This window comes from Hemibagrus wyckioides, linkage group LG03 (assembly GCF_019097595.1).
Source record: "Hemibagrus wyckioides isolate EC202008001 linkage group LG03, SWU_Hwy_1.0, whole genome shotgun sequence".
NCBI lineage: Eukaryota > Metazoa > Chordata > Actinopteri > Siluriformes > Bagridae > Hemibagrus > Hemibagrus wyckioides.
The window spans coordinates 16,575,428-16,592,086 of NC_080712.1; the positions used below are offsets into that span (position 1 = coordinate 16,575,428).

The 16,659-nt window shown below is 38.3% G+C and overlaps 1 protein-coding gene across 1 annotated transcript; it reads right to left on the reverse strand.

Moving 5' to 3' along the window:
- Positions 1-2,689: 2,689 nt before the first annotated feature.
- ogfrl1 (opioid growth factor receptor-like 1) lies at positions 2,690-11,867 on the reverse strand. The gene is made up of 7 exons (XM_058386816.1): positions 11,402-11,867; positions 9,986-10,072; positions 9,502-9,580; positions 7,215-7,293; positions 5,769-5,835; positions 5,511-5,656; positions 2,690-3,738 (listed from the first exon to the last, which is right to left on the reverse strand). Exons 1-7 carry the CDS (start codon positions 11,585-11,587, stop codon positions 3,258-3,260), a joined length of 1,125 nt encoding a protein of 374 aa, XP_058242799.1. The 5' UTR covers positions 11,588-11,867; the 3' UTR covers positions 2,690-3,257.
- Positions 11,868-16,659: the final 4,792 nt, after the last annotated feature.

Here is a 16,659-nt window from a genome sequence, read left to right on the forward strand (position 1 = left end):
TGCTTTAATATAGCCTCAGTATGCGAGTAGACCTGAGAATACATCATAAGACTTTTAAAAAGGGAGGGGATAGGGGCACTTGACACATCAGCAACCTTCTGTTCCATTTTCAACATACACTATATGGCCAAGTGTTTCCGCTAGATTTTGGAACATAGCTGTGGGGATTTGTTCAATCAGCCACAAGAGCATTAGGTCAGGCACAGATGTCAGGTGAGTAAGCCTGGGGAACAGTTGGGATTCTGGTTTAACCCAAAGGTCTACAATGGGTCTGAGGTCATGTACATTTGAATGGATACATTTAATAGACAAATCTAATGTTATGGCCACTTTTGCAAGAGGTGCAGTTTTTATGTATCTATATTTCCTTTTATGATAATAAAGAATAAGGAAATATTCATTATCTGTCAGAAAACAACAATAAAGTAGGTCCTTCATGGGTTTTTGCTCCACACCAGAGTGCTGTTTTTTCACACCTATTGGTCTCTCATGATGTCATTAAAATATGGTATGTTTATGTGTGCAGTCTGGTGGTCTGACACTTTAAACCACAGAGCTGTAATTCTGCATTCTCACCTCAGGTTGTCAGCTTAGTGGTGTAATGTGGTAGGAGATTCCTGTGGGCTTAAGTGAAAGAGACTACCACACAGTGAGTTTCATAAACACACATACACCTGGTCAGCGAGTCTACAGCAATCGGAGTATCCCTTCTACACCCACGACCATTAGAATGAAAGGCCGCCGCCTCATTCTGTCACTCCCAATCAGCTCATTTTATTGCTTAGCACACCCAAGTGCACACTCTACTCAGCAGGAGCACTTGGGTTTACCTAATTCACTTAATACTTCACTGACTGTGCTTACTGTAGAGAACTGTACCTCTCCCAAAGAATTCTCAACTACCTCAGATAAATTTCAGGCAGTAGTCCCATTAGGTTATATTAACAAGATTTCCACAATCCTACCATGTAGGAAAGAGTCAGGAATAAAAAAACATACAGTACACAACAGTCATGAGGAGATATTTGGTCACAATTAGGCAAATCTTAGGGTTTTTTTTTGACTGCTGTCTGATCATAATGACTGAATTTTGAATAAAACACCAACTTCATGAGTATCATACAAAAAAAACAAGGACTTGTTTAAAATATAAAGGATTGGTATGTTATGTAAATTAGAGCAAGGTATTCCCAGTTAGATGATAATGGTCCAAGAAATAAGAGAAAATAATTCATGAGAAATGGGCCAAAAGATAAAAGGCTATTTTCAGTGCAGGCCTCCTCACAATAGGGAGCATTAGTGAAACGACTGCAACTGCTAAATTGTATTATTTTTGTCCTAATATGTTTCAGCAGTAATCCAGATTGATAAAACAATACTGTTCTCAAAGTATTTGGACCGCAAGTACAAAAGCTTCATACATCAGCTTTTAATATGCTGTATTTAAACCTAAATGGCATCATCAAATAAAACATACTATACACATAATTTCCAGAAATAGCTGCAACTTTAATACAATGTCACAAGAAGAGCCCTCCAAAATCTCACATTATCTTGTACAAAACATTATAAAACACATGTATAGTGCCTCACATAAACAGAGACAAATCAGCACTGAATCCACATTAGTAACTTACAGAAAACATTAAAAATAGGAATCCTAGTATTGTGTTGAGAAGTGTTTGCGCTGCTCATGCTACAGTCCTTCTGAATTTGAGTCACTGCAGAGGGAGTCCAGGAAACAGATGGCTATGTTCTCCCCGCTACCTGTGTGAGAGGATGCAGTAGGAAATATGTACAAGAAAACATGCATACACGCACAAAGAGAGAAGAGAAATGAGAAAGAGAGGAGTGCACAAATTGTAATCCTTCCTTACTCCTCCGTGTGCTTGTCATAGAAATGGTGGAAAGTGCAGGCAGAAATCCGAACATACACACATGCACATACTTTCATGTTAGCCCATAATCTGGTGTGAGTATACACTGGAGCACAGCACAGCATTTGTATGTGGAGCTAAATAAGAGAATTCATATATTCAACATTTCAGAGATCAAAGCACAATTATGTCTCTCTCAGAGGTCAGTGACCTCATTTCTGATTGTCCTTACTGACGTGGACTCAGCCACACACAGACTAAAAATTGAGGCACTTGTTATAAGATACTACACAAACTCTGGATTAAACACGCACACACACAATAGTGCTAACAAATAGTGATATTTAAATTATGCTACTCATTAAAGTGATATGTTACCTACTAGGGCTTTCAAATGAATAAAATAAATAATCACAATTAGTCACAATTTTGTAATTCAGAATCTCTGCATTTCAGCGTCAAGCATTTCTAGTTCAGCAACTAGAAGACTGTCTAGTTCTGAAGACGAATCTTTCAACAACTGGCCCAAACCAAAATGCACTGTTCTGTGCACCGTGTGTTTGTGTGGGTTTGTATATATGCGTGTGTGGTGCAGGGTAGGTGTTCAAAATGCAGATGACGCATCTGTACTAAGTGTGCTAACTTTCTCTTTAGCATCCCCCTCCTTTCCTCACACACTTCTACATATTGCTGTTTCTCTTTTTATTAGTGCTGTTGCATGTGATTCTTCCTCTTTTCCTCAACGTCAGCAATTTATCTAATTATTTTCCTAAGGCTATTATAATTATGCACTGATGTCCAGTAGTCTCTACTTCTTTCTTTTTTTTTTTAATTATGTACATCAGTATTCAATTATAACAAGGCAAAGATTAAATGGATTAAAATGATATTATAAAATGTATTGTGTTAATGCATTCTAGCCATAGTTCTTATGTTTCTATAGAAATAGACCTTACTCAGCTCTAAGACTAAGGCTCAAAAGGCTCAGTTAAAGTCTGGAGTCCATCTTAACTCCACAAATATGTCACAGAGGAAGACTGGATAGGTAAAAGTGCAACACACACACAATCAAGTTAGGTAATAATTCACATCTTCACTTCTGTGTGCTAAAGATTGTTCAAAAAGTGTAATAGACTGAGGCAGGGTTAGGAATACAGTAGAAAATCATCAGCTGATATCGTAAGCCTCAAAGTAAACAAAATGAAAATCGGTATTTAATTGCGGATTTACAAAAAACCCAAAGAGTAACAAATCTCTCATTGCTATTCATTGAAGGCCAAGACAGGAAATAATATTGCTTTGAGCCACACCCATAACTATTCCCCAGCACTGTCAGTCCTAATATCAGGCTCATTCTCTCAATTCCCCTGTCCAAAATTCTCAAAGAGGTACAGTTTCAATGTATTCCTCTGTGTCTCCCCTACTCTGCTGATGGCTCCTAGATACCTTTGTTGTTTTCCACTCCACTACTTCCCTCCCATCCACCCCTTCTATCTCTTCATCAGGCCTGGTTGGACTCCCCTGTCTCAGAGCTCTAGGTATTCTTGCACTCCTGTCCAGTGGAGACTCCATTCTGCTCGCTCTTGTCCCGGGGGAGCCTCTCCTCTTTGGAGGCCCCCAGATGAAGTTCTCAGGAGGTTGGTAATGGCGCTGGGCAAAGCGTAGCAGTGCACGTCTCTGGCTGTGATTTCGCAGAGTGTAGACAAAGTACTCGAGCGCACTGTGGCGCATGTTAGCCAGCGTGCCCTGCACCAGAGCCTCCTCTAGCAGCAAATGCACCAGAGGCAGCTTGTAGCTTTCAAAGCCTAGCTCACCCAGACTCTTCAGGATGCGTGTGATTCTCAGATAGTTGTGTTGAGACCTATGCATGAGAAACAAGAAGCCGTTGGTTGGTTGATTTTAAACTTAATAGGAACTTCGCACTGCTAAGGGCCATGATAGCAGACCGCATAACTCTTTGTAAAGTCATTGTCGAGGGAGAGGGATTCCACTCTGAGTATCTGACCCACTTCTCTGCACAGTGTGACAGTAATGAGATGGTTCAGAACCACTCTCTATAACACTGAAGATGAGTAAGAGCAAGCTGCTGATACTGACTAACTCACACCTATTCAAAGCACACAAAACACAGCGAAATACAGCAGGAGACTACATACGTACACATCCTGTAGAACGATACAGAACTAAGCTCTGTGGGACAGGAACAGCAGGAAGTCAAGGTCTGGACAGGGAAGGTCGAGTGGAGAAGTGCACACGCTGTATGCCCATTTGCATTTTCAACTCAATTAACAAAAGCAATGATCCATCTACACATGCACTTGTTTTTAAACTTGCTAATTGATATTATGCAAATACTCTTCTCGCTTTGTCAGCAAGAATAGTGAGAAAATGTGAGTGAGGCCTCAGGGGTGGGCTGGAGGTGGTACAGGATGCACAGAGTACCTTGGAGTGGTGCAGGGAAAGATAGAATAAACGAAAGGAGAGGAGCCAAGAAAATGTGGGTGAAGTAGAGTTGAAGTCTTAACACTGCACAGAAAGTGTTTCCTTCATGATACCTTTACAGAACTACATGAATGTTTTCTAAAAAAACTTTATGCACATTTCCACCAGAGGAACCAAGAATAACAATAGTGTCTTGAACCTCTTTAGCTCTGAACTGATCATTTCTGATCAAACGTGTTACAGAAGGAAAAATCATTTCATTTTGTGTTTTTTTAAAAACACAACAGTGTTTAGTTAAGCTTGTTTTTGATCAGTGTCTGTTTTTTTACATAAGCTGTGAGTCAAACACATCTGGTGCAGGCAAGCTGCATTATACACTTGGGTCCATGAGAATTGACAGTGACAGATTTTTCATAATTTTGCATCTGTACTCCAACACAATGGATTTGAAATGAAACAAGATTGAAGTGTAGACTTCAGTCCATATTCTTAAATAGCAGTCAGTCACCTGTCAAGCTGAGCATGCTTTTTATTTACTGAAGACAAAGCTGAAGGCAAAAAGAGCCACAAACAAGCAGCAACTGAAGGCGGCTGCAGTGAAGGCCTGGCAAAGTATGTCAAGGAAGGAAACTCAGCATTTGGTGATGTCCATGGGTTTTACGCACTGTATTTGATTCCAAGTATTAAAAATAATCCTTATATTTATAATTATGTTACTTTGTCCACTTACATCTGAGCCTGTGGAATTGGAGTGACTAATTCTTTGCAATATTTATGAATTAAAGCTTGAATTGAAGCTAAAAAACTACAATTCAATCACATATTGATTGCTTCATTTCAAATCCACTGTATTCAGAGAGAAGATTCACTATATATTGCATCAGCTAGATGTGGTTGAAATGACAATAAAGCTTCTTGAATCTTGAATCTTGAGATTCCAAAAAATTTTCAGTGTCCAAATACTTTGACCCAACTCTATAATGATTACTGTCCCTGCAGTGTGGAGGAACACAAAGACAAATTTGTCTAGCAAATGTTGCTCTCACTCATGAAATTTCCAGAACCTGAGAACACCCAATCCTAGTTACTGGTCATTTTTAGAAATATGTTGAGTTCCTCTAAATATTCAGGAACCTAAGAGGTTATTTTTATTCTGTACAAAAGTTTGTAGGAAAAGAGTCTAGATCTCACTCATTCAGGTGCTGGAAACGATCTTTCCAGTTTGGCGCACGGGCTACATTTCCACTCTTATCAAGGAGCTTGATTCCAAAGAAGTCCAACATGATAGCATACGCCAGCACGAAGCGCCGCTTGGCTTCTGGCGTGTTCTGGAAATCCTGTACATGATATCAGAGAATCATTTTGTGATTGATCAAATACTGTTTCATTTAATACACCAAAAACCATTACAGAGATCAAAAAGTCTGACATTTTTTCTTAAGCTTTTACCTTAATCTCATCCTGAGTGAGTTCATGGGCATAGAAATTGAGGCCTTGTTCCCTGAGTGGGAAAAGCCTGCAAAATTAGAGAGAAGTTACTGCATTATCTTCATGTGTAAAAAAGACAACAACAGAACAGTAAAAGAATTATTTTAGCAATTTTAAAAAAATTACAATCCCAGTGTACAGATCCCTCACTTTTAATCACGTTTACTCAGTAGCTGCAGGATGTATTCTATTTCTTCTGTTTCTTGGTGAGGAAAGCATTGATAAGCTCATAAATTCTGCTGGAATAGCCATGAGTGACTTTTACCAGGACAAAGGAAAATCAGAAAACGAGAGGACATAAGAAAGGGCAAACTGCCTCTCTATCAGCTATTTGATGCCCAGTGCTCCTGCCATTATAGAGAAAATTAGCACCCACAGCCCTAGGCTTGTGTCTGATCTGTCTTGCCACCTTACTACTTCTGTCACTCCTTTCTCCCAAACAGGCCAAGCAGTTCTGGCTTGTTGCCTGCTTCACCACGCTGCCATTACTTATTATTCCTACACTAGCAACTCATCTACATTTGTGTTTTTGAACTTGCTAACTGACAGTATGTGAATAATCCTTAGTTTTGTCAGTTAAAAGTGTGAGAAAGTGAAAGTGTGAGAGAGTGAGGGTAGAGGTGGTAAAGTTCCTAGCACACGTGTGAGGTCTGATTTTATTCTGCTGATTCCTGCAGGGCTACAGAGCTTACAGCCAAACACCAAACCTGTCACCCAGTAGGCCTCAGATAACACTGAACATTTATCCAAAGGTTTATTGAGAATTTTAAGTAAATCTACACAAAAGTAAGCAAAAAATAAGTAAAATGTTAACTGTGTTAAACTGTGCATCAGACAGACTGGAACACAAAGTATAATTAATTCTAAAAACAAACCCCTTTTGTCTGTTGTCTCTCTGCTCATAGGTAAACCTTCTCACCCATCTTACTTAGGGATTTATATATATATATATATATATATATATATATATATATATATATATATATATATGTATATAAATATTTATATATATAAATATTTATATTATATATATATATATAATATTATATAATTTCTAATTTGATATTCTTAAAAACAGTTAAAAAAATACTTCATCAAAAAACATCAAACATTTATTGATCCTCAGCAATACACCCTGAAAGTGACACCAGTCATCACTTTAGCGACACCATTCATCACACCATTCACCAGACATCAGTCTAGAGAAGCCAATCCACCTATTAACACATTTTTTTGGGAAGCAGGACTAAACCAGAGAACCTAGAGGAAGCCCACATGAACATGGAGAAATATCCGAAACACCACACAGAGGGTACTCTGAGCTCAGAACTAAACTGCCGCCAAAGTATCAAACAGAAAGTCACTTTAAAATGCAGTATGAGACAGATGATAGAAGCCTAACTTTACCATTGTATATATGTGTGATTGTGCTCAAGCTTGTCGTAGTCACCCTTCCACTTGGTGAGGATCTCTTCAACATAGATTCCTGCGGGGACAGATACAGACCTTTAATGTATCATGTGTCGAAGAAAATGTAAAACACAGGTAGGCATCACTAACATGAATTCATCCTTAGTGGCTGCTTTATCATGGTTAGGGTTGTGATGAATCTATGCCAGGAACACTGGGCAGAAAAATACACCCTGGATTAAGTATGAGGAAACTGGAAAACCTGAAGAAAACCCACAAACACACAAGGAGAACACGTGAAGCTCCGTACAGACAGTTACCCAACGTCAAGACTAAACCTGAAACCCTGGATGCTACCTGATGTGCTGGGCAAAGAAACACTGCCTTGATGTCAAAGCAGTCCTTCATGCATGAAATTAGATATGATGTGTAATAAAAGATGCACATAATGGCATAAACATAGCTGTCTAAAAACATAACCGATCCCATTTTTTCTGCCTATGTCTGTGAATGTGTTTGTGTCCACTCTTTTCTCCTGCTCCCATGTGGTTCATCTTCTTAACTTTTTGATCATTGGTGCCTCATCTAAAAAACACCTCGCAGAGACAATGTCTGCCTAAAGACATTGAGGAAAGAGAATGCTAAGTGCATTGTTTGTGACTGTGCATGAGATGGGCCTCCTGAGAGTGCTCAACTCTGTGCTGTTTCATCACTCACTCAGATGTGCAACTGATGTGGCTTTATGTACTGCTATATGACTGTTCGCACTGTGTGATAGATCTTTATCACAGGTTCAGGGTTTGTGATTCAACAAGGTTTTCATAGAAGCGTTACATTCTCAGTGCACTGATGCTGAATAGACATTTTTTTTTGCAGTTGTGAATGACCATAAACCAAATTTACCACAATCTTGCAAAATTCTAGGTTAATGTGCTGATTAAAGGTTACAGGTATGTCACTGGTCTAGCTCTTTTCAGTGGAATACTGGGTTGTCATTGTGGTTCATGGGTCACAATGGGAACGCCATTCAATCTCATGGGTTTTCCCACTGATCTCATGGGTTTTCCTAGATAAAAATTTCGCCTGCCATGAAAGTGTTAAGCACAGAATAGTCAAGTGACAAGGCAGATGACAAATTAGAGGAATGGTCTGGGATGAAGTGGTTTGGCATAGAGTAATTGTCTCCTGAGAGTGAAGGATCACTGCGAATCAATAAAGTTTTTCTGACTCGTCACCTTAATTCTATGGAAATTTTTTTTTATCCTGATGGGGATGGTCCCAAACGGATGGCTCTGCCCCATTCACAAGACACCAGGGCTCACTGAATCATGTGAGTATCAACAAAATGGAGATCTAATGTATGGCCTTTGCAGTCATCGTATCAAAAATCAGTTTAAGGGCTATCGAGGATTTTTGTTTTAGACAACATTACTATCATCATCAGCTTTTCTTTAAATTTGTCTATATATTTCACGATAATACCTTGCTACCTTTGATTATATTACAATGGGTACCCATAGAAACAATTAAACTGTGTGATAATAGTAATGTACTATAGTACCTATTGAACGATGAACTATCATTACCATCCCATATTCAAGTGCCAATACTCTGTGGGATATAGAACTGTTTACTAATACGATTTTCATGGCACACACAGGATTTTTCCAGGAGACTGAAATTATATATGATGCCAAAGACACCCGTAAACATATTAATCCACCTTTTAACACAGCATGCTGTATATCCTTCTTGCTAACAACAAACACATCACCTCTCCTACAGCTAACTCTTTCACATAATCTTTCTGCCTTCTGCTGCTACATATTTGGAACAGTGTATTCAATAAGATTGAAAATTCATTCACTGTACAGCACCGACTTACTATGTATATTTATTTTTAATTCTTAGATTATTTGACTCTTATTTTAGTCAGTTTGTACTGTGAGCAACTGCAACTTAACAATTTCCCTGAGGGGATCAATAAAGTATTCTGATTCTGATAATGATCCTCTCACATAATAACATAAAGCATATTTCACACATGAAGTTGTAACTTCTATAAATGCTACTTAGTATGAAATTGCCACATCAAGGCAGGATACAGCATACATGTGTAAAAATATAACACTGTGTTAAAGCTTTTTAGTAACAGGCAGTATAAAAATAGAGCATCTGATAAACTAATAATGCACAGAAAGATAAGTGCATACATTTTACATTTACAGCATTTAACAGATGTACTTATCCAGAGTGACATACAGACACACACACACACTCTTACCATCTGGGACCAGAGGGATCTTATTCAGATAGAATCTCAGATTGCGGTACTCATTTCTCAGTCGAGGCTCCTTGTAATTCTAGGTGCAGAGAAAAACACGGAAAGGTGAAGAGAAGGGAAGCGACAAAGAAAGTGTCTGCAAGTGATAAAGAAAGTGTCCTGAGGCTAAGATGAATTCATTATGATCCTTGGTTGGTGTGAAGAAGTTATGCATGTCAGGATGTACACCAAGGTTACTTCCTGTTCTTTAAACCTGACACAAAACATGCAACACAGCCAGAGCTGGATTAGAATATGTGTCAGGGTGTCACCTACGGTAATGTTCTGACGTTCACTCTAATACGTTTTAATCCATCAAACAGGTTACAGTATGTGAAAAAATATAATACTCAACAAAGCAAAAAGCCATTAAAAGAGTATCCATTTCTGAGTACAGTGCTGTGGCATGGAAAAACAGCTAGGAGAGTGGGTGAAAAAATTTTACCGGATAACTATGGCGGTACTTGTACAGGTCCTTGGCAGCATAAAAGCTTCTTTTCATCTTAGTGGATGACTCAGCCGTGTCATTAAACTGTGTAGGAGAGAAAGGGGAAAAAAACGTAAAATAGGCATAAAGAATGTATGAATGAGTCTGCTCATGAGATGAACTATTTGTGCATGATTCCACAGAGATACAGAAGTTTCCACTGATTGAAAATGAACATTTGGTTGAAGACACACATACGGATTCCTTTATATTTTTCGGTTTTCGTCCTTTTCTCTCTATCTCAAAATACAACAGATTACTGACTGTGTGTATATTGTAGATCGCAGTATATGGCCAAAAAAAGCACTGGATTATGGTTGGACTAAAATCTACACAAATGCCCAAGGGATGGACAACTATAATACACTGAAGTCTCGCTCACTTAACAGACCTTGGCCTACTTTGAATCATTTATTCAGCTTATGAATTCAATTGAGTAAAACTGAAATTAATTTTACAAATACGAACAAAGACTTATTAACTTATTACGCAGTGCTAAGTGATCTATGGCCAACAGACATTTACTCATCAGACATTTTGCTATTATTAAAATGGATTAGTCTTGCACCTGCAGATGAAACAAACGTAGTGTCTCTTTATACACTTTTGGTGGAAAATATGTCCTGTGTGAATACATTTTTTGCTGGTAGAGACTGATGGTAGAAACATTACGCATAAAAACTACAGTGTAGTCAAGAAAAGCGTTACTGGGTTAGTCTTGGAGAAAGCAGGTGAACAGCTTGGTCCTGTATGTAAAATGGAAGAAAATGAAAGACATCAAGGAGACATGAGGAGAAACTGGGTCAGATTTAATAGGTTACAATGTCACTGTTTTCTAAAACCAGGAAAAACCTCAAGCTTTTAGCATCACAACCTACCAATACAAGAAAGTGTACTGAACAGGGTCGAAATAAACAAGACTGTAGTAAATTCTATCAGATCTTGTAGATGCTATAAATAGCGCGGGTTGCTTTTAATCGCCGCAACAGCAGGACACATGGATTATATCGCAATAAAGTGTCCTGTTATTACAATCCTCTCGTTGTGATAGATTTTTTTTTTTCCCTGACGAAATGCTCTACTCTGCCCTCGCTTATAAGAGACTTCCCCCTCAAGGGGCACAGCGTGAAACGGCAAATGGCACGCGTTTTTTCTCCTGTTTCCTCTTTCATGTCGCATTTTAAAGACGGCCTGACAAAATAAGAAACGAGGCCACCGGGAACATTGAATTCGTGTAGCAGTGATCGCCTACACTTCCACACAGAGCTCAATTCCCCAGCCTGTCAGGGATGAAGGTGATGAACCCCGCTGTGCTCGCTGCTTCTTTGTTGCCTTTCGACAGTTTCTGTGTACTATTATTCTTCAGCACTTTACCTGAGGAAAGCCTTCTTGATCCTCTCCACAGTGCCCTGACTCCGGAGCACCGATGGACTCGGACACCCCGCTGTCCTGCTCTCCTCCAGGATGCTCGTCGCTCTCCGAGTCCGTCTCCCACGTCGAGTCGCATTCCTCCACGGTGCTCGGCTCCTTGTACCTCAGAGCGCCCATCAGATTTCCCATTTACACCACCGCTCCGCGTTTCTGTTCGCCGCCTCCACGTTCAAACTGCCTCCCTCGCCTCTACATTACTCCCACTGTTACCAGACAGCGCTTTATAAATAAGCCGTGCGATGCTGGAGCATTGTTTCTATTGGACAGGAAGCAGGACTTTGCATGCGACGTGAACACAAGCTTCTATAGAGCGCAATGGTGGCGGTGATCAGCATCACTGTGCCGTTAGTGAAGATCACCGCCCATTGCCAAAAATACGCTGTTCACACCAGCTGTTTTAGTTCCTCATTAAACTTTCACTGAACCCCAGTCGATCCCTGAACTCTCAAAAGTCACGAGCACTTCCAACTAAACCTGCGGTCTTATTTACAGTTATTTCATGTTATAAAAAAAAAACCTAAAAAATTCCCCAAATTCTCCAGGTACGTCAGTTCCATATGGTTTACTGGTTAACTGGTTTTCCGATTCCTGTATGTAAACCATTACATTTATTAAACACTTCGGGTAATTTGCATACTACTGTACTGACAAGGTAAAGACCATATTGTGAAGTCTCGCGATATTTGGTGACCTGTTCATAATTGTACAGTACTATACTTATACTTAAAATACATTTTGCCGTATTTATAATTTATACTTGAGAATTACTGAGATTGAAAACTACTCGTGTTTTATTTATTTATTTATTTTACAAAAATAGCAACAAAAGTACTCCAAATCACGAAGGACTTTTCTCTCATCCAGCCAATGAGTGTACTATATAATTTTTCGTTAGTTTAATGGGGGACCAGGTCAGTCTGTACCAAACAATTACGTGGGCTGGAGTGACTACTAGTATTATTGTGGAGGTTTTATTCTGATTTTTAATGTATTTATTATGCCTCCTAGTGCTAGAATAGTTTATTATATTGTTATGCACCTTATAGACAAATGATCATTACTTTTCAAAGATACATAACCTATTAAAAGAGCATTATTACTAACATAATGACATTTTTTCATATTCATTGATTGTTCATTGGTGATGTTTGTTGGTTATGTTGAATGCACCGTTCTGTTGGTGGGTGAATTTAACAAATAATTAGGCTACATTAATAACTAAGGGAAATTTTAGTTTGAAAGACAACTTTTATTATCAAATATAGATATGATATACAGTAAAACATATATTAAAAATTTTAATTTCAAAATATGTCTCTGGCATTGTTCAGAGTCTATATCAATCGAATAGGCTCAGTTTTGCATCCAAGCTAAGTTCATGTGTTAAAAACCTTTCTTAGAATCGTGTCAGTTCACCATCTGCAGTGACCTTTACACTCTACACAATGGAGTATTTGTGCATTTGTACATGGATAAGCCACCAGACTGCAGTATTGCATTTGATGGGTGTGTGCCACTGACCCTACCTCAGTACCTCAGTTTTAGTATGCAGCTGTAAGCAAAGACTCACATGCAATGAACTGTCTTCATTGCCTTCTTAGAAGACATAAAATCTAACTAATGTGAATCTAATGCACGCTGAGGAAACTTTTTCAAATCTGTTAATCCATTAACATGTTTTCTTGCTAACACCAGTTTAGACTAGCAACGAGTGGAGTAGCTATATAATTGTTTAGGCAGCAAGTCAAATTCTAACAATGGCGAATTTTGGAGTATTTTACTACTGATTAAATATAATATCAAAATATTTCAGTAGGCATTAGCCATGCATATATTTATCTAAACTCTCAATACATTAATTAAATATTATTTCTCAGTACTTTTTTCACACACTGAAGTGAACTATTGGTGATTAAGCAAGATAACTAGCTCTAGTGAGTTATTCCTATCTTATGATCCTTGCGACACTGTCTAGTCATCATAGTAATCATGGTAAATAATTGAATGTTGTATGGAACAATATTCCAGCAGCATAAGAAAAACCTTTTCCACTAGCTGAGCTCCACCTGATCCTAGGGATAAACAGTAGGCCTCTGAAACCATTCAGAGATTTAAACGTCATGAGCAGGATTGTGCCGTCAATACTGAACCTAATAGACAGCGACTGTAGCTTGAATAAGAAAAGGGTATTGTTATTTTTTTGATAAAGATTTGGGCTACTTCATTCTAAATTAACTCAGAAATATACTTAAAGACCTGACATCAGTATTTGTGTTTCACTCATATCTTTTACACAGACCTCCATTTTGCACAGCAGTGCTGATTTTAGTGAGTACCACTTTGCTTTTTTCCTATTTCTCTACCATAATCTTCCACACTGTCAGTAGATTTGCTTGAGGATGTGCAGTTGTTCATTGTACCAAGGGATGAATCTTCTAATTATTGTTTTTCTCACATGAAAGGTGCTACACAGCAAGGCGGATCTTAGGGATATATTTAACATCACAAGCTGAAATCTATCACACTGCACAGTGTATAGTGAGTGTTGCAGCTGTATGGTGTAAGTACACATTTCTTATACTGGCAGAATGTAGTGTTAGAATTTGTTTTCATCTGAAATTCAAAATAGATAGTGATCAGATACAGCCTTGTTCAGGGAAAGTATAAGTACCTTGCTAATATTAATCCCAAGATTCAGAATTACACGCACTGAACACTTTAGCCAGTTGTGTGGCAGCAGTGCATTGGATATAATCATGCAGATCTGGGCCAGCAGGTTCGGGTAATGCTCAACCAGAATGGGGAAAGTAATTAGAATGGGGAGAAAATGTGAGCTCAGTGATTTTGACCATGGCATGAATGAACATACTGCTTTGAGGATTTCTAAAACTTCTGAGTTCCAAGGATTTTCAAACACAACAGTCACTAGTCTTTACTCAGAAAGGTGCATTAAAGGAAAAAAAGAGAGAGACCAAAAGACTACTGTAACTACTAAGATAACCACTCTGTACAATTGCGGTGAGCAGAAAAGCATCTCAGAATGCACAACAACCTTTAGGCGAATGGACTAATGGATTCAGAATATTCATATAAGTGTGAAAACATTTTGTTTTCTAGAAGTAGAAAAAACTAGTAACATTCAGAATCAAGAGTTCCAAGGACCTAACCTTTCTTTTCTCTAATGCCAAATGCTATACGATAAAATGTTATAACAAGTAATATTAATTGAATTGATGAAAGATTTAACAAACAAAGAAAGAGGAACTTGGTTACTGGTGTGTGCTTTTGGAATTACAATATTAATTGTGTTGATGGAGCAGAAGATTCAGGCAGGCCCCACCAGATCACCTTTACTACCAAATTTTGCTTTTTCTTTCAATACAGCAGTGTCCAATTTAGCTGCAAAGGGCCTGTGTGGGTGCAAGTTGTTATTCTAATCAAGCAGGAGCTACACCTGATTCTATCTGTTTGATCAGTTCTTGGCTTTAAATAGATAATCAGGCACGGCATCTACTTGGTTGAAAGGAAAACCTGGAAGTGCATTGACCCATTCTCGATACAACTGGACAACATGGTTTAATATTAATTCTCCTTAATAATTTTGTCACCTGTTCAATGGAAGGTCCGAGGAAATTGTAGCTAGCAGTCTGAAAACATAACTTATCTATCCTGAATTGAATGATAGCTCAGTTACAGTTTGCTGATGTGCAAATGGTTCCGTAAGTTTGGGATCATTTCAATTCATATTAGCATTTTTTTGAAAGGCTCTTATTAAGAAATGGCCAATATCAAGGAGGCAAAATTGCACATAAGCATTGATATGAACCCATTTGTCAGGAATGTAACATAAAAATCTTCCAGCAATTAAGGAGTTACAATTGATTGAATGACGCTGATATACTACAGCCAATCAGAAGAAAACCTTTAAGCTCTCTTCCGCTCAGTTGGAGAAGGGTCTGTTCAGCTGCCCTGTTGAGGGGGCGTGGCCAGAGCAACATAGTACTCGCGCCGTTCAGTGCAGTAGTGATAGGAATTTCGGCTCTTTTCAGTGAGTCAGCTGATTCGGTTCAGTAAACCAGTAAGAGCCGACTCTTTTGGCTTCTCAAATGGCTCATTACCATTTTTGTTAAAGTTCGCGATATTTTGAGCAGTGATTCTTCTTCTTTGCCTAACTATGGATGAAATTATTTAATAAAATGCTGCACAGTATTCTAAGTAACAGAATGATATCACTTTGCAATGCATTTGTTAAAGCAAAGCATTTAACGCATGCATTCAGTGTATTGATAGTACCAGAAAATAACTAGAAATCCAGTAAGGTGCTACAAATGATCACAAATATTATTATGCGTGATGTCTGTGCCACATTACAAAAAAAAGGGGGACTTGGCATTTTAACTAAATCATACTGTTAATAGCGGCTCTCAACGTTCATTTAAAATAATAGGCTCAAAGAGTCGATTCTTTTGCAAATGAAACGTCGCTAGAGTTCAGCAGTGAGAAAAGCTGGTTAGAAAAGTGTATAAAGTGTATAAGTATCTTGAAAATATACGAAATGTCTTCAAAATAAACGTCAAGGAAGTTAAAAAATTTGGTCAGAATCAACGAATCGTTGGTAAAAAATCCATGGTGTGTGTGTGTTCATTAAATGCATAGACATAAATGTGTAATTTGATTATTTATAAAACATAATTAAAACTGTAGTGAATCATAGCACTTCATTAAACAGAAATAGAATAAGAGTTATTTCTGACTGCTTCGAATTCACCCCTCCATCCATTTTCTGTACCAATTATCCTATACATGGTCACATGGGACTCAGGACACAAGGCAGAGGACATATTGGACAAGGTGCCAACCCATCACAAGGCACAACTGCACACACACTCATGCACCCTTTCACACACTCTGGACAATTTAGAGCTGCAGCCTACAGTGCATGTCTTTTGACTGGGGAAGGAAACCAGAGTACCCAGAGAGTGAGAACATGCAAACTCTATGTTCACACTGTGGAGGCATGAGATAAACCCTGGAGGTGTGAGGCAAACATGCTAACCTCTAGCCTTAAAATAATCTGTTACAGAATTAAAGACACCATAAAGAATTGCTATAATTTATATGGCCAGTGTTTATATTCTGTTATATATTTGTTTTTCTTTTCTATTCTGCATGCTTTCTCAGTCTAAAAATTATGGTGAAGA